Raw genomic sequence first — 20,028 nt, 5'->3', positions numbered from 1 at the left:
GTAGCTTTTCAATAGGCGACGGACAAGAAATGCCACAGGAAACAGGGGATAGGGAAGCAAGGGGTTTGCCTTGTGAAACTGGCCATAGAACGGCTCGAGCACGGAGGCTTCAATCCGGAGGCCGCATCGAGTTGTCTGTTCAGGGGCCAGGGTTGGCCGTGAACCATATTCATTGATTGCGGCTTTATGCCGTATGTGAAAGCCTGCCGGTTTGCACGGTCATGCTCGCATCACTCAACGCAAGGGAGATGCCTTTTACGATTATTGCGAACCATATTCCCCTCTTGAAGCCTGAGCCTGAGTCAACTGGCCAGTGGTCGAGATGGATAGGTGTTGTGGTGGCGCGGCGGGGGAGGGAGTCCACTTCAGATAGCAAGCGAGCATCAGGTGCTCATCATCTACAGTAGCATTATTGATGAGATGGCTCCAGAGCGACCTGCCATGCCGCATTTATGTTAGCTTGAAATCCGTAGCCCACTTACAGATACCATCCATCGTCTTTTGTGATCCATTTGCGTACTGTGCGGTATCTCTGTCCTAGACCTGCCTGTTTGCTTCGTTACCGTCGGTCCGACCCTCGCATCGAACCCATCATGTCAGCTCTGGTTGCTCGCTGAGGTAAAATGCAAAGTCCCGCTTACTTGAACCGAGTCCTGGACTTTATACTCGAAGTTTGTGTTTTTAGGGGCCTCGTACCCTGTGTATCCATCCAGGTAGATTGCAATTCAAGCCGAGTGAGAGAATCATCCATCTCCTCATCCGTCTAAATCGAGGCTGTCTCGGCAGTCCGTGCTGTCATGTACAGTGCGCCCCCATGCATACGCCCACTTGCCAAGCTAATAGGCTTAGCTGCTGAGACCCTAAAACCACTTAAAGTATGGACTCCCTGCACTGAGAAGCTCCCAACACTCGGGCTCTTAAACGATGGGGCTTCTTTGTTTAAGCCTCCCAAAGAAAAGGCGACATGAACTCTCTTCTTAAGAAGTCATAATTCTAAGAATAATTTCTCCGTGTACTGAATGCCAGCTTACCCGGGACTGAGGTAGGTAGGAGCTGTTATACTTTCAAGACATCCAGGTGCTCCGAGCCAGGGACATGGGTGGTCTCCGTGTGAAGGGAGCTCCCAAGCAGGCTGTTTACACTGTACCATACCAGCAGCATATCGGAATGTATGATGTCAAGTGATAGCAGTCATTAATTGCACAAGTTTGTAGTAAGTATTGGATGAAAAGGTTTTATGTTAAATATTAACCAAGATCAATTTATCATGATAAAATATCATTGCTTTCCATAGGTAGACAAAAGGCAGAAAGTCGTTCCAGCATCCTTCGACAAACCGTGTGCCACACTGTGCGCAATCACCCCTCCACCCAACTACCTCCCCCGCCGAGCTCCGATAAGCCGCTTATCGCTGCCTGCGGGACCTCCCTCAGTCACCTGTCTGCCTTCTGCCTGATACCGCAGCACCTCTGCCCCACCTCGATCGGATTCACCTTCGACCCTTCTCAGCACCTCACAAGTCACCTATCCGCTCGCCCTCTCTTACTCTTGCATTCATCTTGATTGTGCCTTCTTTTCTCATCTTCTCCTCATTCCCTCCATCTTCATCTCCGCGGCCTCTTCTTCTTCCTTTGCGCATGGTCTCGGCCTCATACTCTACTCTGCCTTACCTGCCCCATCCTCGGCCCCGCTGACGTCGTTAACCTGTACGCCTCAGCGGGAGACGCCTGCACTGCACTGCGCTGCGTCGAGATACCCCCATCACCACTTTGATAAATCAACCACATCTTGACCTCTTCGTGTTCACGGCTGCATCGCGCTCCGAGTTTAATCAGAATGGCGGTGCCTCAGTATCGCGACGAAGGTATGGTGAAACTCCAAAATCTAACCCCAATATCCTCCAGTGTCGAAGCATCTCCTAACCCTTGCCAGTGCTGGTCACGCTCGAAAGCATCGACCCCCCATCCGACTTCGCTTTTCCTGATCGCCGCTTCTTCCTCACCAAAGAGAAGCCTACCATTGCGATCGGGCGCACGAGCAAGCGAAACTCGACCTTTGAGGCTGCAAAGAACAATGCATGGTTCGACTCGGCTGTCATGTCCCGCACGCATGCTGAACTCAAGCTTGACGTCGACAAGCAGGTAAGCTTTTCTTTTAAACTTTGTGGTTTCCTATGCTGATGTGGCCTTTCAACAGAAGGTGTACATAAAGGACAACGGATCCCTCCACGGCACCTTCAAGAACGAGCAGCGACTGCTTCGAGGCTCTTACTCCACCGTGACCACCGGCGACATGGTAAAGTTTGGAATTCCCATTGAGAGAGGCATGGAACGATATCCTCCCTGCACGATGAAGGCCCGGCTAGAATTCGGCACCGTCGAGTAAGCTCTGCCCCTTCCCATTTAATCCGAAAAGCTAACCATCCCCTCAGCCCTGAGGATCGACCCAAGGTTTTCAGTGTTCCTGATGACACTGACGTGGAATATTCGGACAGCGAGAAAGACGAACAAGTCCGCGAGAGCTACGAAGTCCTGCGAACCATGAAGATTTTCCCCGCCGCATTTCCTGCATCGTCTCCCAGCGAGTCCCCAATCGATCTGACGACCAAGGATCAATATCCCCTGTCCAACGTGAGGGGTGAGATAGATCACCAGGCTTTGTTTTCTCCCATCACAAAGCCTGATTCAGATGTGACGAGAACTCAGGCTCACGTATCTGTTCCTATCCCGACGGAGGATTCCGAATATGATGCTCCTCACTCGCCCCGTGGCCCCTGGTCACTCTCAAATGTCGACGATTTCAACCTGACACAGTCGACAGATATGGATACGGAGAGTTTGCCTGGAACTGAATCTGATGACGAGAGCGCTGGATTCTCTCCCGTGTCTGTCCTCATGCATGAGATAGAGGAAGATTCGGACGACATGAGCGAGCGAGACTTTGAGGAGCGTGATGAGTTCGAGGAGGACGAGTGTATGGATCACCAAGAATTCGATGCTCTGGCCAGTATTGACTTGTTTTTAGACAACTGCGAAGACCCTCTGGACGAGTCGGATGATCCGGAGGACCAGGAGGACCAGGAGGACCCAGAGGACGCCGGCCACATTTGGGAGTTTTCGCAAGCCGGGAGCCGCGTAACTGTGACTTCCTCAATCCCCAGCTTTGCCAAGGAGATTCAGGCCACGCCCTTGGCAGCACCGGCACCGGAACAATCTCAACCAGTCAACCGTGGAACAGCCAAGCCCCAGATGGATTACCTCTTGAACCCCTTCCCCATCGCCGTCCTGCCACGGAACCTGGTTGTGCACCCAAGGCTGCCTTCCATCTCGGAGACTATTCCCCAACAGCCATTGTTCTCCCGCCCTTACCAGGAGGGGTTGTCGGGAGCCGAGATGCTGGGTCTGAAGACAGGAAAGCCCGAATTCTTCGCTGCTCGCGAAGCAAACAAGGCCAACTCGTTGTCCATGGCAAGTAGCTCGCAGCTGCCTCAGCCCCGCTTCCATACAGCACTGCCAGTCCCCCAGAGTCCTTCTCTTTCCAGCCCAGATTCCCGGAGGCCTCCCCGCAAGCATGCTCTAGAAGAAGAGAGTTTGCGTCCAGTTCCGTCTTTCTCCAAGCGAAAGAAGGAAACGCACAACAGCGACACTAACGAAGGACTCCAGCTGGTTGATTCTGACCTAGCAAAGTCTGGTGCCGAGTTCCTCAACACGCCCCCTCAGGAGCCCGAGGTGCCTTCTTCCACAGAAGAGCCCGCTCTGGAGGCATCATCTGCCTATGAGTACTCCCTCAGCAAGAAGAACAATGATGGTGCTGCTGATGGTGCTGTTGATAGCATCGATGATGTCGTCACGGATGCTCCTGCAGCTATTGTTGATGCCATGGATGATGTCGATGGTGGTCTTGATGCTAATACTGCGGACAAGAGAGAACAGGAGCCCTTGGAGTTGACTCAGGGCGGCAACGAGAAAACTGATGAGAAGGCCGTGCCCTCCAGCGATATCGCTGAAGAACCAGCTCACAATGTTGAGCATGCTGAGCCCAAGCTACCCGAGGAGTCACACGACTTGCCAGAGACTCCTCAATCTTCGAAGAGAAAGGCCGACGACATTTCTCAGCTTACACCGGAGGAGGAGAAGCGGGCTGAAGCGCGTCTCCGAGGCGAGCGATCGCGCCGTACCCAACTTCTGTTCAGACGCCGTTTCAACAAGATGGCTCGCGCTGAAGCTTCTACGCCAGCGGCAGCAGCAGCCCCGCCAAGCAAACGTCTTCGACGTGTCGCCGAGGTGGTCGGTTACGCAGCACTGGGCGGCGTTGCTGTCATGTCTGCCCTCATTGCCACGGCCCCCACGCTGTAGAGGGAAGAGGGATGGTTCTACTCACTGACTGGTATTGGAGTTAAGGGAGAATTGGGGCTTTGAGGGCTGGATCTTTATGCTACTACTGGCTTTTGATGTGAACATGAGGACTATGCAAAGCTGGAAGGGAAGGGAAGGGGCAAGCTATCTTTTACAAATGCGCCAGCTCTGAGCTCAGACAGACGGAGGACAGGCGCGGATGATGATTTTCTTGTCAAGTGTTCTTAGGAATTGATGATTACGTACCTATTGAAGATCAACGTGACGCCGGTTCAACTCATCACATAAATATCTCCCGGTTTCTAGGGGCAGATGAGGCATATAGACAGGTGTTGTATTGCCAAGAAACTAGCTGAGTATCTCAATATCTAGATATACAAACTTCCGCCCCGTGTCATTCATTGTCTCATGCATTAGAGAAACTACATATTTGACTGGCCCCTTTGTCGATGAGCCCACGCAATCCCCCCTTTTACACCCAAACGCCAGACCAATGTTTCGTTTCGCTCCAAGCTTTCCCAAGGATATCCCAGGCGTACAAACTCGTAGCATCGTCGTCATCAATACGTGAAAAGCCCTTTTTTTTCTTCTTTTTCGTTTCCCATCACTATTGCACCTTTCCTGTGATCAAGCTCTCCAGCTCCCAAGGGCTTAGGGTGCTCCTCCGCCGTGAGGCCGTCTTGCTTGTTCGTCGTTCACGCCGTCTCTTTTCAGGCTTGAGTTGATGCTCATCTGCTGGTGGCGTGGGATCCCTCTTGACGGGATCCACGTCCTCTAGCCCGTTTCTTGGAGAGCTTTGCTCTTGTGTGGTCTGCTCTGGCTCTGGCTGTGACCTGGTGATGGTGGGTTTCTTGACGCCACGGGTGCCACGAGCAGCGCGGAGTTTCGCCCGCACCCGGGCAGCATCGGCCTCGCGCTCAGAAGCAGCCAGCTTGGCGGCAATGGTGGCCATTGTGAGAGGGCTCTGTTGAGGGGCCGGGTCGATGTTTCGAGGCAATGGAAGGCGGGAGGCGGTGCGGCGTGGGGAGCGGTTAGGAGATGGCGGCGCAGTCCCTGATCGAGAGTCGGGTCGATCTACGCTGCGTCGAGGGCTGTCTCGATGAGGTGTGGAAGCCCTGTCGCTTCGTCGAGGACTCTGTTGTTGAGGAGTAGACGCTCTGTCACTGCGACGAGGGGTTTGTTGCTGGGGTGTAGACGCTCTATTATCACTGCGTCGGGGACTTCCTCGGCGAGGAGTAGATGTCCTTGTCTCGCTCACCTGAGGCGCAGGCTCAGGGGACTTGACCAAGAGGACTTCTTCGAGTGACGAAGCAGAGGAGACACGGTCCAGAGGATCCCGGTTGGCTCGGATGGGTAGAGGATCAGCCAATCCGGCCATTTCCCAGGTATCTTCCTCGACAATGGTGGTATAGTCACCATGCTTCTTGGGATGTCTGTTGATTCGTGCAGAGCCACGGTTGCCTGCTGATGCAGAATCTCGTAGAGGCGTCATCTGAGGAGGTTCTGGTAGTGGTGAAGAGTCGGGCCCATGCTGCATAAAGGGCACTCCTGTTGACTGCTGAAGGATCTGAACGTTGGGCTCCTCCACATCGTACTCTTCCACAGGGACATGGTCGTCAAAATCGGATTCGGGGTCGCTCTCGTGGTCGTCCTGGTCATACTCATCGATGGTCTGCATATGAGGAGAGCGGTGCGCCGAAGGACACGGCGAGTTCATGACGTCGCCATCGTCCTCGGGTTCCTCAGCCACAGCCGAGAGTCTCAGTCCAACCGCCTGTCTTGTCTCTGCCACGTCTCTAACGCGCACAGGGCTGAGTCGAAGACCCATCTGGAGCTCCTCCTCGCAGATGGGCCTTCCATTGGCGGCCATTCGCTTGCGCCAGCCATCAATGAGATGGACAGCCTCAGTCCAGCGGCTTTCCATCTTGACCCAACCGTCCTTGAGACGGCTAATTTCCTCCTCGCGGACCATGACCTCCTCGATGGGCACAAAGGACGGGTTGGTGAGGATCGTCCGCATGTGGTCCAACACAGAGTCCAGCTCTGCGGCCATGTCCTCCCAGCCCTCTTGCTTAACGACGAGGCCATCCTCGTTCTCGTTGCTCCATCCGCTCATGTTGCGTAGCTGCTTCATCGTCCTCCTCATTATGGTCAAGATGGCTTCGTTCTCCTCGCTAAGGTTCTGGGCCAGCTTGGCCAGGAAACAGTTTGTCTCGTTGCGCAGATCATAGTCATCCGATTGTGTGCTTCCTCCTCGCGCTGGGGACGACTTTTGCTCGCCAACATCTCCTGTGACGATAATCGAGGTCACGGCAGGGTTTCCTCGAGCTCCTCGAGCGCGACCAGCTTCGCCAAGCTGCTTCTTGAGGGTATCAATCTGGCGATCGCGACGACGCACATCAGTCGCGCAAGCAGCGCGTGCCTGGGCGACCAATCCCTTTGTGCGAGCAACCTCTTCTTTCAAGCCGCGAATAGCGGCATCAGCCGACTTCATCTGCGATTTGAGGGAGGTCTCGGACGCCTCGGCGATGTCGAGCTTCCTCTTGGCTTCGGTGTGCTTCTCTGCTAGGCGCGCAATGTCGTTTGTGTGCTTGAGGTTGTCGGCGCGGAGGGTTCGCATGGTTGCAGAGAGCGATTCGCGATGCTCGGCGTCGCGCTGAGCTAGTCAGTAGACGTTCAGCAGAAGAGAAAAGGCAACATACATCGCGCCGTAGAATCAAGTCGTTGAGGACGCTCACGATGCGCCCCATTGTCGCGGCAGCTTCATCATCAAACATTGCCGGACTGGCAAAGTCAATGCTCTGGCCATCGCGAAGAAGTCCTCTCGAGAGGAGCTGATTGTTGATGTACAGCGACGCTGTACGAAGATTGTCGGTGTCGATCATGCTTAGGGAAGAGACTGAAGCAATGTCGAGCGTCGATACTCATGTCCCTAATCTAATTTCGATGTGACCTTTCTTTCAAGAAACTGCCCAACGATCGGGAATGAATGCGCATATAGCAGAAAAAGCTGAAGCTCCTGGTCGGTCTCCTTTGTTTGGGTTGGTTGCTATGTGGGGTTGCAAAGTAAACAAATCGAGTGGCCAAGCCATTGAAGAACAAAGGAAGTGGACGGATGACTAAGGCAGGGGCCGCATCAAGGCCCCAGCTCCCAAGGTCCAGGCCGCACCTCTACCAGGGTCTCAAGGTACTCTGTGGCGGGACAAGCCTCGACAGTTGGCACTGCAGGATGAACATGATGATCTATTTGCTCCCCTCGAGCCGCATGCCCTTGGAACTGGAGTATGGGGTCTTGCCCGCGGGCCGTCGCCTGGGTCGACAGGTCCACTCGTCCGACTAGAGCGCCATGTTGGGCAACAAGACCGTCGGTCAGATCACAGCGTTTCTACGGCAGAGACTGGGCCATATGCAGCAGACACAGCTATTACGTGCGTCTATGGGTGAGCGGAGGGGTCAATGGGTCGAGGCGGTCAAGACAACAAACATTTTTGCTGCAGGGGACCCGTCCATCATGACGTTGTCCTCACATAAAGGCCTTGACTTGAGACGGCCAAAAGACACGACACAAAAACACGAAGCAGTCCAGAAAAAGAATTGGTACAAGTGGTCAATGCAGGGGCTTATATTGACGTCTACACACCTCTCCAGCTGTCAATGCCCGATCAATCGTCGGATCCAATCCAAGCTTCCCCCTCACTTGTCATCGTGACCGGCCCACACGAGCCTCAAGGCTAACACCCGAGCTGCCGGAACGGCTCAACGGCCTCAAGGGTTACCCTGATAACCGTTTCTCCCCACCTAGGGCTGCTGGGGCTCCTGGGGGTCCTGGACCCCTATGTAGCATTGGAATCCCCTCATGTGGGCCGTCGTGAGGATTCTTCTCGGTTGTTGAGGAGAAGCCTGGCAAAGGAGTTCGTCTCTGCCTCCATCCGTAGTGGAGGCATCTGTCAAAATTTTGCCTCTCCACAGCGCGGCTCTCACCATGCAGATGGAACCGAGTCGTCGTCCAGAGGACATATGCAGCTTACCAGGCAACTTGACTTGAGCCTCTGCCCCGGTCAAGCCGGTATTCTACTGTGCCACCGAGTTAGCTCCTATCAGGGTAGAAAGGCCGGCACTAAAGTGAAGAAAAATGAAAAGATCTCAGACAAGTTGAGAAGATTAAAATATCGCGGTTTTTTTCGGCACCCAGAGAGGAGCTCGAGTTGCCTCAAACTTCTCTCATGCTTCGATGGCCCCGCGACGTCATCATGAAAGATCATAGGGCAAGTCAAAGGACAAGAAACACCAGGCTGACTTACTTGATTCTCTCTTGACTCAATTGACTTCATGTTTCAGGCCGGAATTTGCCTCTCTTCTCCCTCATCGCGTCCACCTTCTTCTTATCCTCCTGGAATCTCCTGAGCAGTGCCACCTGCTCAGCCTTCCGTCTCTCTCTCATCTGGAAGCGGTAGAAGTCCTTCATTTCTGACTTCTTCTTGCTGTCCTTCTCAATCATTCGCTTCTTGGCCTCCTCAGCCTCGTTACGGCTAGCTGGAGCAGCTCGTCCACCACGCGTCACTGTCACGAAACCATCTTCGTCGGGCTCGTTGCGGAGGCGCTTGGCCAGCTCAGCCGCTTCCTTCTCCTTGCGGTTGAAGGTGTTGAAGAAGGCGTGCACAGCCTTCTGGGTGGCTGGCTTGTCGACACGCGAGAGCTGTAGATGGGAGGCAATCCATGAAGAGCCGAGAGCCGGGACAACATCAGACACGCCCTTGCCCCATGATGGATACTTCTTTGTCTTCTGAAGCTTCGCGAGAGCCTTGAGCACCAGTTGCACACTCTTGTCGTCGGCGAGAAGCACGATGGCTGTGCTACTACTCCGCTGGACTCGACGAGTCCAGATCTGTGGCAGCTGAGCCGCCTGCTCTTCACGGTCCTGCTCCTCTGCTTCCACGTCACCGCGCTTCCTCTTGCGCGCAAAACCCGTGACCTTTATGGCTTGCGCGGGATCGATTGGGAGCGCCCTCCGAGTCTCGTCCTCGAAGACAATGCTCTCGAAGCGCCCGGCGCCAACAAGCTCTGAAAAGACAGCGCGAAAGTGCGGCTCTGTGCTGTCCACGGGGATGTTCTTCAGGAACAGACTTCGTGAATCGTTTGCCGTTGGGATCTTGGGCGCATTTCGTCGGACGCGAACCTCGTGGATGGCTGTTTCTGGGTAGGATGGCGTCGCTGGGATCTTTATGGGGAGGACTGCGAATTGATCGCCAGTCTCTTCGATAGGTGCCATGTTGAATCACCCGTAGAGTCACGTACGAGGGTGAAGAAAGAGTGTGTCACGGTGATGAGAGTTGGCGTCGTGAAAGATTTAAGACGAGCTAGAGGCATCACGAAAAAAAGTTCAGACCCACTTCAAGAGGACAGTGTCATTTTCTGCAACGCACTGTCCACTTACACGAAGGATATGATACAGCTCTCAGCCTCCACTCATCTGGTGCCAAAATACACATCTCATAATGTTGTTTCACTTTTCTTAAGCTTCCATAAGCTGAATCAGGTTTAAGGCACCAGCTTATTCTCCTTAAAGGGCTCCTGTTATGTACGGCAACTCGTCTTCGATAGCCACTCCTGTCGCCAGCCTGGTCATAGACACTTCGAAAAACTGCTGACTTCCTCTTCTTGAGGGCTTCATCTCTTTTCTGACTGCAATTGCGCGTCTTTGTTTAGCTCGGAGCATCCCCTTTCTTCTATTCAGCCACATTCCCCAAGGCGCTGTCACCAATCACGTCTGGGTCATTGGCTCAGCACTCGTCGTCGATGTTACTTGGGAAGGTGAGAGAGGCTCGGTTCTAGCACATATACTTAGGTAGTTTTAGGTAAGTCTTAGGACCCAGGAGCGGGAGAGGATGTGCCTTGCCCTAGGATCCTAAGACTTAGGGGCACACAACTTTTCCTCTTACTTTCGTCTTTCTCCTCCTCTGTTCCTCTTTCATCTTTACCATCTTCCGTCCAACTCATCCTCCCAACCGGCTCGCTACATCTCTTCCTTTCGGCGTTTGCGCCTTTGCTGTCTTCTGACTCGGGGCACCTTGTGTTTAGGTTCTTTTTGGTTCCTTTTGTTTTGGTTCCTCTTGGTTCTTTTTGGAGTTTCTTTTGGATGTCCTCTGCCCGCTACCCACAATGTATGTCCTTTTGCATTGCCTTTATATTTTATCTGACTCAATTTGTGTAACAGAAGCGCAATTCATCTCTACCCAAGCGTTTCTACCGAGAAGTTCAGCCACGTGCATTCGAGCTGCACTCAACACTAACATGGTTCCGATGGGTCCTGTAAGTAATATCTCATCTTTCGCATTGAGCTTCCCAGATACTAACAACAAAAAAGCAATTGACGAACATGGAGACCAACATCGCCGCGATCGAGAGCACCGTCCGGCAAGCGCAGTCTGACATAGGCACCCTTCAGCAAGGGGCCGCCGCGTGCCGACGCGACCATGATCGACTTGCCCGACTAGAGAGCACCCTGAATAGCCTTGTTGCTTAAGTTCGCTAGTACGAGTCCGTTCATGGGGTTGTGCAGGCATCACCTTCCACTGCTCCCACTCGCAGTAGTGGTGACGACGAGAACATAGAGGAGCAGGGTGATGGACTTAATGATGTGGAGTAAGCAGGATGAGAGCAGCTTCAGGCTTGCAGGCGAGGTAGTGGTCGACATGCCTTTAAGGCGAAGCTTAGGCAAATACCTATCAGCGTCTCATCATTCCATTTGACTCTCATAATCCTAACTTAGGATAAGAAGATCAAATAATTAGGATAATTCCTATAGAGTATCTTGTCACTCTCTATCTTACGGTTAGGTCGGTCACTGAAGATTGTGAATGTGTATCATGCTGGATGTCTCTTTTATTCACCCAGCTATTAGGTAGGCTTTCATCGAAACCTAGTACTAGTGCGAATAGATCGAGCTTCGCATTGGGAGGCCTCGACGTTGTTTGCCTCGGCGTGAGGCATCCAAGTGATGTTGCAGGCGGGGTTGACCCCTCCCCCACCTTGTGCCACTCACAACCAAAGATATCAACTTCACTTATCGCCAACCTCATCTTAACACCTACAACTCTTTTAACGACACTTGCCGGCTGCTTTCACCATATCCCCATTTCGACTTGTAACATCACGGCGCATATAAACAGACATACAAAATGGCAACTGAATCGACGCCTGGACTTTCGGCCGAACAGCTCGACGCCTTCAACCGTGATGGATATCTCATCCTCCCGGGAGCCCTCTCCAGCTCAACCGTTACCTCCCTCTTAGACGAAACTCATCGCCTTCTCGACTCCTTTTCCCTCGATGACCACCCTTTGACCCGGTTCTCGACCGGAGAGAAGCGCGACCACGTTGGCGACGACTACTTCCTTAGTTCTGGCGACAAGGTCCGCTTCTTCTTCGAAGAGGACGCCTTTGATGACGATGGCAAGCTCGTCAAGCCCAAGGCCCGGGCTGTTAACAAGATTGGTCACTATTTGCATGCTCTATCGCCGCCTTTCGCCCGTCTGCTTGACCATGACGCCGGCAGCGTCAGCCCGCCGGCAGTCGCCCGGAGCCTCGGCTTCAAGGATCCTCGGTGCCTCCAGAGCATGGTTATCTGCAAGCAGCCCGAGATTGGTGGTGCCGTGCCTCCTCACCAGGACTCGACTTTTCTGTACACAAACCCACCTTCCGCTGTTGGCTTTTGGTATGCTCTTGAGGATGCGACGCTTGAGAATGGATGTCTGAGTTTCCTACCTGGATCGCACCGCTGGGCGCCTGTGGAAAAGAGGTTGGTGCGAAAGGCTGGTAATGTTGGTACCGAGATGGTGGACAATGAGGGCCCGCGGTTCCCGGCAAAGGATGGATACGGAGGAGCTGCGCCAGAATCCAAGGCCGAGTACGTTCCGGGAGAGGTCAAGGCTGGTGATCTGGTTCTTATTCATGGCAACCTGCTGCACAAGAGCGAGAGGAACACCAGCCAGAAGGGAAGGATCATTTACACATTCCACATCATCGAGGGACAAGAGAGGGACTATGACGAGAAGAACTGGCTCCAGCCGCCTACAGAGGGCTTCACGAAACTGTACAGCTAGGTTCACTTACACAATAAACGCCAGGTGCGTCTTGCAAGCCCGTTATCAAAGTGCTCGTTGGAGCATCCATCTATGTTTCATCCTATCCAAAAGTAACTAAGCCACTGCAAGCAGAGTGACAAACAGGTTCCGCGGGTATCTAACAGGGAACTGGTATTCAAACAAAATTGTTACAGCCTGTCCAATCTCACCACGCCGACACTCATCATCCCTCATTATCATGGCATGGTGTCCTGGTATCATCAACTTCACTCGTCATCTGACTCGTCCTCGCTCGAGTCCTCCTCCGAACTGGTGTCGTCTGAAGACGATGAAGAGTCGCTCGAGTCTTCTTCACCTGGACGTCGGTAAGGCCGAGCAGGACCTTCATTCTCCGATTCAGACTCGGACGACGAGCTTCCGCTACTGCTCGTATCAGAGTCGCTTTCTGAATCAGAGTCAGATTCCGACTCAGAGCTGCTAGTGTCGCTGTCGTCCAAGTTGACACGCAACTTCCGCTTCCGCTTTCCAGAGCCGTCATTGAGCTTGACACGCTTATCAGCATCTGTAGTCGTCGTGGCGTTGTTGTCGCTAGCGGTGATAGTCTGAGAGGAGGTTGTGCTGGTCTCAGTGTCATCGCTGTCGGACAGCTCCTCAATGATCAGCTCAGCTCTCATGCGCTTGACGAGGCGCTGGATGATAATGGCGTCATCGTCTGAATCAGAGAGGTAGTCAACCTCTGTGAAGCCCTTCCTCTTGGTCCCTACGGGTTGGTTCTCCAGATACTTGGCAAGTACCGTCTCATACCGTTGCTGGGTGGCCTCGAGATCCTTGGTTCCCTCGGGGAAGGCCTTTGCCCCCTCAGACTGGTCCTGGTCCCTAATCTCCCGAGCAGTATCTCGCAGGCGCATCCTTCCGAAGCCCTTCAAGTCTTGGATGTAGTCGTAGAAGGCGTCGATGTCGGCGGCGGGGAATTTATCGGCATCGAAAACGTGCTTGACGAGGTTGTTCTGGTGGATCTTGTTGAACTTCCAGCTATCACGAGCCGTCTTCCAGAGTCTCAGGTGCTCCAGAGCAGGCTTGAGGTCCGTGGGAGCCTGGGGCTTTTCCTTCTTGGCGGGGCCTTTGCTCTTGGCCTTGCTCTGCTTGGGGGTCTTTGTCGGGGTATTAAACTTGGAGGTGACGCCAGCGTTTGTGCTCCTGGAGGGTGTGTCGGCAAAGGTAACCGACTTCTGCCTCTTTAATTGTCCATTCCGGTCTGCCGTGGTCTCATGCTGGCGTGGTCGCTTAGCAACCTGGGAGGAATTGGAAGGCTGCGGGGCGTCGAGTTTTCTCTTTGTGGCCGAATGGGTGGTGCTTGTGCTTGGGTGCCCAAAGCTTTGGGTGCTTGCGGGCTCGGATGCAGCAGATGGCTGCTTGAGCTTGAGGCCCAGTCTCTTCCACGCTGGCACCTGCTGCGCTGGCGCGTTCCCTGTGGACGAAGACATTGTGTGTGGGAGATGGTGTTTCTGAGGAGCTAGGGAACAAACGGGAGGGAGAGGGGAGGATGATGCAGCAAAGAGACCCAAGCTCTGACCTCAAAAGCCAGTCTTTTTTTTTCTCTGCTCTGCGCGTCCTGGACCGGATCTTTTTTCGCGGTTGCCGGGGTCTTGAATTTTTTCTTCTAGCTGCTGCTGGGCGGTGGACTTGTTGTTGACACTGGCCTATGGGAGCCAATAGCAGCCAAGCACGGGCAAGGAAGCGGTTTGTAAGAATTGCCAATGGCGGCAGGACCTCTAGCGCAAGTGCAAGGTCGATATGCAGAGTGTCGTGTTGTTGCGGGCCGGATTTCCTTTGATGTTTGTTGGCTGCAACTTTTTTCTGAATGGATCTGGAAGATATCGCAAGTGGAGCCGGATGGTTGCTGATAAGATAAGAGCTAGGACGACATAATTATAGAGGGGAGTTGTATGTTGATGCATTTCATTAGCTGGCTAAACTACCAGCTTTTTGATGAGGATATCATAAGATTGATAGATCACTTATATATGAGATTGATTAATTGCGCTTTTTGAACATCATGGAATGCTATATCCCGAGACATGGTGCTCACATATGAAAATAACGGTGGTCCTTTATTCTATCACCCAGAATGTTCTGCCTGAGGCTTAAGTAATCCAACGAGGCATCAACTCAGCCTTCCCACTGAGCTTGCTTGCCTCGTGTGCTCTAGCCTCTAGGCAAGCTCCTGCTAACGCGTCGACTACCATCTACCAGCAACAGCTCCCCTCCACCACCACATCGTCAACCTCCACCTTGAATCTCCTCATCCAGGACTTACAGTGTTCTGCTTGAGCTTCGCAGCCTAATTTTATCCGACACCGACCTTCACAACCCATCGAATCCTCCACAATGTCGGGTACGTCAGGCTATCACCTACCCGCAATCCATCCATCTTGAGCTTCAGCTAACCCTCAATTATCACAGCCGGCGCATACGACCGACACATCACCATCTTCGCCGACAATGGTCGGTTGTATCAAGTTGGTATGCGAGCCCCCATCGATCCCGAGCAAAGCCAACCCCACGATGCTCCCTTGTTCGATGACGTTGACGAGCGACTATTACCGAGACTGACATGATATCCTGAACAGAGTACGCCTTCAAGGCGATCACAGCAGCCAACATCATGTCTGTCGGTGTGAGAGGCAAGGACTGCGCCGTTGTCCTGTCCCAGAAGAAGGTCCCCGTATGTTGGAAATCGAATGAGATGTCGAGATCAAAGACTGATGCAGGCAACAGGATAAGCTGATCGACCCTGCCTCCGTCTCCCACATCTTCCAGATCTCGCCTTCGGTCGGATGCGTGATTACAGGATCCATCGCGGATGCCCGAGCTTTTGCTCAAAGGGCCCAGGGCGAGGCGGCAGAGTTCCGATACAAGTACGGCTACGAGATGCCAGCTGATGCCCTGGCGAAGCGCTTGGCCAACATCAGCCAGGTCTACACTCAGCGAGTAAGCATGCTCTAGCGGTCAAAACAGAGTGGCCAATCATGTGCTGACATCATCCCCAGGCATACATGCGGCCCTACGGCGTCGCGACGACGCTGATCGCACTCGATTCGGAATATGGTCCCCAGTTGTTCAAGTGCGACCCTGCCGGATACTACATCGGCTACAAGGGCACCGCGGCGGGCCCGAAGCAGCAGGAAGCGCTGAACCACCTCGAGAAGAAGCTGCGCAACAAGGATCACGCTGAGGGTTCCTGGGAGGATGTGGTTGAGCTGGCCATTACGACGCTGAGCACCGTCCTTAGCATGGATTTCAAGAAGGGAGAGATTGAGATTGGTATCGTGGGCGGCCCGCGAGCCGACGGTGAGGAGGGAACCTACCCAGGATTCAGAACCTTGACTGAGGAGGAGATTGACGACCGGTTACAAGCCATTGCTGAGAAGGACTGAGCGGACAGAGAGAATGATGATATCATAGAAGAAGCGCCGCCGACGATGAATGAGACGATGGACCTGGTCTAGAAGGGCAGAAAGTTGATTCACAGCATGTAATGCAACAAGCAAGTAGACACGACGTGCGTGCTGCTTCCAAGAACGTGGGCCATGCAGGGGGATGGATCATGGGGATCAGGAACTTGGATGCCGTCGTGGTGGTTGGCGTGGGTCCTGGTACTCCGTAGGCGTCCAAACCATGTGCAATAGATTCTGACGAGGTCTTCATTTCGGTTTGAGCAACTGACAAGTGAATGGGCGCGCCTGATAGCCCAATGGTGGGCGAGTATGCCTTGCGCCAAGGACTAGCAGCCCGAGACCTTGGAACTAGGAGGGCTCCCGAGTGGCGTGGTGGGCCCAGGGTGGACGATGGCTGGCGTCGATTCTGCGCTTGGAAATGGTGCGGGTGTGATGGATGTCGTGAGTTACGAAAAGAGGCTTGAGGGGGCTTGAAGAGGAGCATCTGAAAGGCATTCCAGTCGATCGGATCTGTCTACAGGGGGGCCCTGGCCAGTCTCTCGGTTGGGGGCTGGGAGGTCCCTGGGACCGACTGGGACCGACTGGGAGGCAGTTTGGCTGACTCCGGTAAGCGCCGATTTGAGCCTCCGAGGGGCGCTGAGAAGAAGATTTCACATCCAATCGAGGAGAAGAGCGAAGCACACGAAGAGACAATGGGGGAAGCGGGAGCGGGAGCGGGAAGGGTGAGCCGTGATGAGGCCGTTGGGAGGCGAACGGTACAAACAGCTAACATTAGTTTCAACGGGTGAACTGTTGGAGAGAGGCGGAGGCGAATGGCGGCAGCAAAGACGTTGAGGGACAACAAAAAGAGGCGGCCTCAAGAATAAACGGCGCCATGCAAACAATAGAAGCGTGACGCCACAGTTTGGCGGGCGGCTCTTTGACGTCGATGGAACCAGCCTAGATCACAGAAAGGATGCAGGGAACGGACGATTATGATCTCGGGCTTTTGTTGAAAGAACCCGGCCGAGCTGGAAGATGGAGAAAGGATGGATGATAAGCAGTAAGATGCATGCATGGTGTAGTAATGTTTCAGGAGATCTAGAGATTGCGCTCGAGCTTGTGTGTGTCTGTGTCTGTGCCTGCGCTTGAGCCTGCGCCTCACGAGGCCTGCATCGAGAGTTGAGCCGACGTCAGGACACTTGACACCTACCCGATTCGGCAAGTACAGCATCATGATGGGAGCTGTCTGTATCACTCTCGCCTCCATTCATGACCCTCAACTCCATCATCATCACCTGTAATTTCTCATAATCGGTGTCACCGCGATGGATTTGACTCAGCCTGCTGGAACCCCCCTGACAGTGCAGTGCAGCGCAGCGACTGTTTTATTTCTCTCAACCTCACATTTTTCTTTTGAGTGTACCTAGGGTTACATTCTCTCTTGTTTTCAGACGGCCTCTTTCTCGTAGGCTTGACCAGATCTAGCGACTCGACCACGACTGACCAATCAGATGCGTCAAACCTCTTCCAAACTGCTCCTCCTCAGCTCGCCCCAAACCGTTGCCCTAGGCGTCATCCGCGCGCCTATTGGTCCCGCCCAGCCGACTATCCCGCAATAGAGCCCCAAGCCCTTTCCTCTTTTGGCGCGACTAGTGGGTGGCTCGACATAGCTGAGCCGGCGCCACTACCACGAAATACTCCACCCACCGCAGAAACCCACCACCACCACATGCACATGCAGTCAGTCTGTCCGCGCCGGACTGCGGACTATCAGGCACTGAACCGACATACCCTAGCCTTTCAACTTGTACCATCGACGTTTGGCACGATACTTGGCGCGCCTGTCAAGTGGTACTTGGTCAATCCCCCCCTCTTCCGGAACCCCTGCAACTACACTCCGGTACCTATCTCTAGATTTGTGGACACAGCCCGGCCCTTTCTGCTTTGTAAAGAAACCAGAAGGGAATCGACGCCTTTCGATTCGCAAATGCCCCCGACCCACGCAGCTCAGACAAGCAGCATCGCGTCTCGGCGTCTCTATCCCCATCCAGGGTTGGTGGTGACACGAGGCTTTGTGGGTGTATCTGCCGGCCGAAAAAGCCAAGGAGAAGCCTCTAGGACGCCTCAAGAAACTCTCTCGGACATGCAGACCTATCGCGGAGAGTGGCTTGTCCACCATTCACGGCTCCCAATTCCTCACCACCTCGCATGACCCATGACCCATGACGTGCCCATCCTACGGGCCCTGCATTAAACTATGCTGCTGCCAGGGGTGGGATAGGGCTGAGGGCGAGGCTTCGGTCGTCGGTTCGACAGAAGTGGTTTTCGCCACAGCTCGTCCAGGGTCGTCTGTGTGTTTGAGCTCCTTTCCAGCTTGGATATGACCCTGCCACCCGCCGGGTGGAGGCACCGCTCCCGACCCTCTCACTGGTGGCCTGCAGGGGAAGGCTGGCTCAATTGCCGGGTCCCTCACACTCTGTGATGGATGTCGTGTCGTCTTCGTTTGTGGTGTCTAAGCTAAGGAGGGGGTGGCCCCTAGTAGCCGTTCGCTCCCGTTTTGGTGGGGTGCAAAGAGTGAAAGGCTGTTTGGCAGCTCTCCTTCGTCTGTTCTCCTCTAGGAGATGGAGCCCTTTCCGGAGGATAGGCTTGTGGTTCCTTGTGTTTTTTTTTTCTCCGAAGGGGGGAGGGGACTACCCGTCGGGAGGCCTTCGACGGACCATCACGATATACAAAAAGGATGCCCAAGTCGGTTGATGGAATCGTGTTATGACTTGTTCAGTCAAGCAGCATTTGAAGAACCGGCTTCTCTCAATTGTCTAGTGATCGGCATGACAAAGTCTCTATAATCATTTCCTTGCCTGTTTTCCTCCGTCTACCACTCGACCTTTTAACCAACTTTGCTTTCCTCTGCAACAACAAAATCGCAATTATATCCCTTTCGAATATCTCTCGACCTTTACTGGCTTGACCGACACACGACTCTCAACCATTCCTAGTCAACTCTTGAATCTTTCTCTACACACTCTCTACCACTCCGGAATCTCTATAACAATGGACGGATGTACGTCGTATCCGGCAACCTTGGCGGCTCTCCTGGGAGAACAATTGGTTCCCCAGGCCGCAGCCTTGCACCGCCGCCCCTCCCAACCCATCTCTTCCCCCCGACCCTCCCTACAGGAGCTCAGAAGCACTGACACGTAAAACCCTTGTCTCCCCACAGTGAACGAGTTTCGCACAGCACGGGTTGCTGAGGTTCTCTCCGATTTCCGAACGCTGCAGTACTACATCGCCGCGGCCCCTGTCGACCCCGAGGACACGGGTGACTACTACACCGAGGGCTGGGCCGCTCTCCGCCAGTGTTCACTGGATGGACAGCACATTCTGGAATGTGCGGCGGACACGAGCGTGCCTAACCCTCCTGGTGGCGAGGACGAGCAGATGAAGGCCGAGCTCAAGCAGTAGGTGTTTTTTTCGTGCAGGATAAGGGGTTTTCGAGGCTGACCATTGTGGTAAAGGGTTCTTCTGGACGCGTACGCAAGACGACACGAGGGGCAGAAGATCTATCTTCGTCAGGCGGCAGCGCAACGATGGGTCGAATACCGACGACAGGTGCTGCAGAGCGGCTCACCATCGAGAAACCAGTCGCAACTCCGAGCCTGCGACCGCCAACTTCGAACGGTACGACCGTCTTCTCGATTTCTTTTGGAGGCTTCCAACTGACCGCCTCTGTTTAGGAACTGGCAGCCATCACCGACGAAGTAATCTACGCCGAGCTCAAGGCCTCGGACGAAGGAATGGGCCGCTGGACGGCCGAAGACCCCAGCCTTCGAAGCGTGCTCCGCTGGCTTCGAGCACGCCGATGAACGAATGGCTTGAAGGGGGGGAGAAGAAGTGATGAAGCGATCAAAGATACCCCGGAAGCAACAACACAAACAACAACTTGATGAATGAACCGACAAAAAAACAACAACCCCAACGCCTCACACGAATTTTCTATTCTTGACGCCTACGATTCTTACGAGATAAACCCCAACGGCCGGAACATTTTTTGCACGGAGTTTTTCTTATATCTTTGGGTTTTTCTTTTCAGGGAACTGGTAAAATACACGCAAGGAGAAAAAGGGGGGTCAGAGAGAAATGTGTTTTTCT

The 20,028-nt window shown here is 53.8% G+C and overlaps 7 protein-coding genes across 7 annotated transcripts; 4 read left to right on the top strand and 3 right to left on the bottom strand.

Annotated features, from left to right (window-relative positions):
- The first annotated feature begins 1,668 nt into the window (after positions 1-1,668).
- NECHADRAFT_100483 (uncharacterized protein) lies at positions 1,669-4,603 on the top strand. Its single transcript, XM_003051074.1, has 5 exons — positions 1,669-1,864; positions 1,933-2,141; positions 2,197-2,381; positions 2,432-2,973; positions 3,025-4,603. Exons 1-5 carry the CDS (start codon positions 1,837-1,839, stop codon positions 4,353-4,355), a joined length of 2,295 nt encoding a protein of 764 aa, XP_003051120.1. The 5' UTR covers positions 1,669-1,836; the 3' UTR covers positions 4,356-4,603.
- A 359-nt stretch (positions 4,604-4,962) lies between these two features.
- On the bottom strand, positions 4,963-7,240 carry NECHADRAFT_41370 (uncharacterized protein; the record flags this gene model as incomplete). The annotated part of the gene is made up of 3 exons (XM_003050700.1): positions 4,963-5,488; positions 5,636-7,011; positions 7,058-7,240. 3 exons carry the CDS (start codon positions 7,238-7,240, stop codon positions 4,963-4,965), a joined length of 2,085 nt encoding a protein of 694 aa, XP_003050746.1.
- Positions 7,241-8,682: 1,442 nt separating this feature from the next.
- NECHADRAFT_41913 (uncharacterized protein) lies at positions 8,683-9,624 on the bottom strand (the record flags this gene model as incomplete). The annotated part of the gene is made up of 1 exon (XM_003050699.1): positions 8,683-9,624. The coding sequence occupies one exon, from the start codon at positions 9,622-9,624 to the stop codon at positions 8,683-8,685; it is 942 nt and encodes a 313-aa protein (XP_003050745.1).
- Positions 9,625-11,533: 1,909 nt separating this feature from the next.
- NECHADRAFT_40928 (uncharacterized protein) lies at positions 11,534-12,457 on the top strand (the record flags this gene model as incomplete). Its single annotated transcript, XM_003051073.1, has 1 exon — positions 11,534-12,457. The coding sequence occupies one exon, from the start codon at positions 11,534-11,536 to the stop codon at positions 12,455-12,457; it is 924 nt and encodes a 307-aa protein (XP_003051119.1).
- Positions 12,458-12,705: 248 nt separating this feature from the next.
- On the bottom strand, positions 12,706-14,397 carry NECHADRAFT_93506 (uncharacterized protein; the record flags this gene model as incomplete). The annotated part of the gene is made up of 3 exons (XM_003050698.1): positions 12,706-13,674; positions 13,732-13,890; positions 14,362-14,397. The coding sequence occupies 3 exons, from the start codon at positions 14,395-14,397 to the stop codon at positions 12,706-12,708; spliced, it is 1,164 nt and encodes a 387-aa protein (XP_003050744.1).
- Positions 14,398-14,790: 393 nt separating this feature from the next.
- On the top strand, positions 14,791-16,145 carry NECHADRAFT_69273 (uncharacterized protein). The gene is made up of 5 exons (XM_003051072.1): positions 14,791-14,834; positions 14,903-14,962; positions 15,070-15,164; positions 15,218-15,430; positions 15,490-16,145. Exons 1-5 carry the CDS (start codon positions 14,828-14,830, stop codon positions 15,874-15,876), a joined length of 762 nt encoding a protein of 253 aa, XP_003051118.1. The 5' UTR covers positions 14,791-14,827; the 3' UTR covers positions 15,877-16,145.
- Positions 16,146-19,128: 2,983 nt separating this feature from the next.
- NECHADRAFT_41605 (uncharacterized protein) lies at positions 19,129-19,742 on the top strand (the record flags this gene model as incomplete). Its single annotated transcript, XM_003051071.1, has 3 exons — positions 19,129-19,337; positions 19,395-19,557; positions 19,614-19,742. Coding segments are annotated over 3 exons (501 nt in total), but the record flags the coding sequence as incomplete, so codon positions are not given.
- Positions 19,743-20,028: the final 286 nt, after the last annotated feature.

The sequence above is a fragment of the Fusarium vanettenii genome (genome assembly GCF_000151355.1).
Source record: "Fusarium vanettenii 77-13-4 chromosome 5 genomic scaffold NECHAsca_5_chr5_3_0, whole genome shotgun sequence".
NCBI lineage: Eukaryota > Fungi > Ascomycota > Sordariomycetes > Hypocreales > Nectriaceae > Fusarium > Fusarium vanettenii.
Note: the sequence above shows the minus strand (reverse complement) of the source record. Positions and strands in the feature narration are given on the sequence as shown.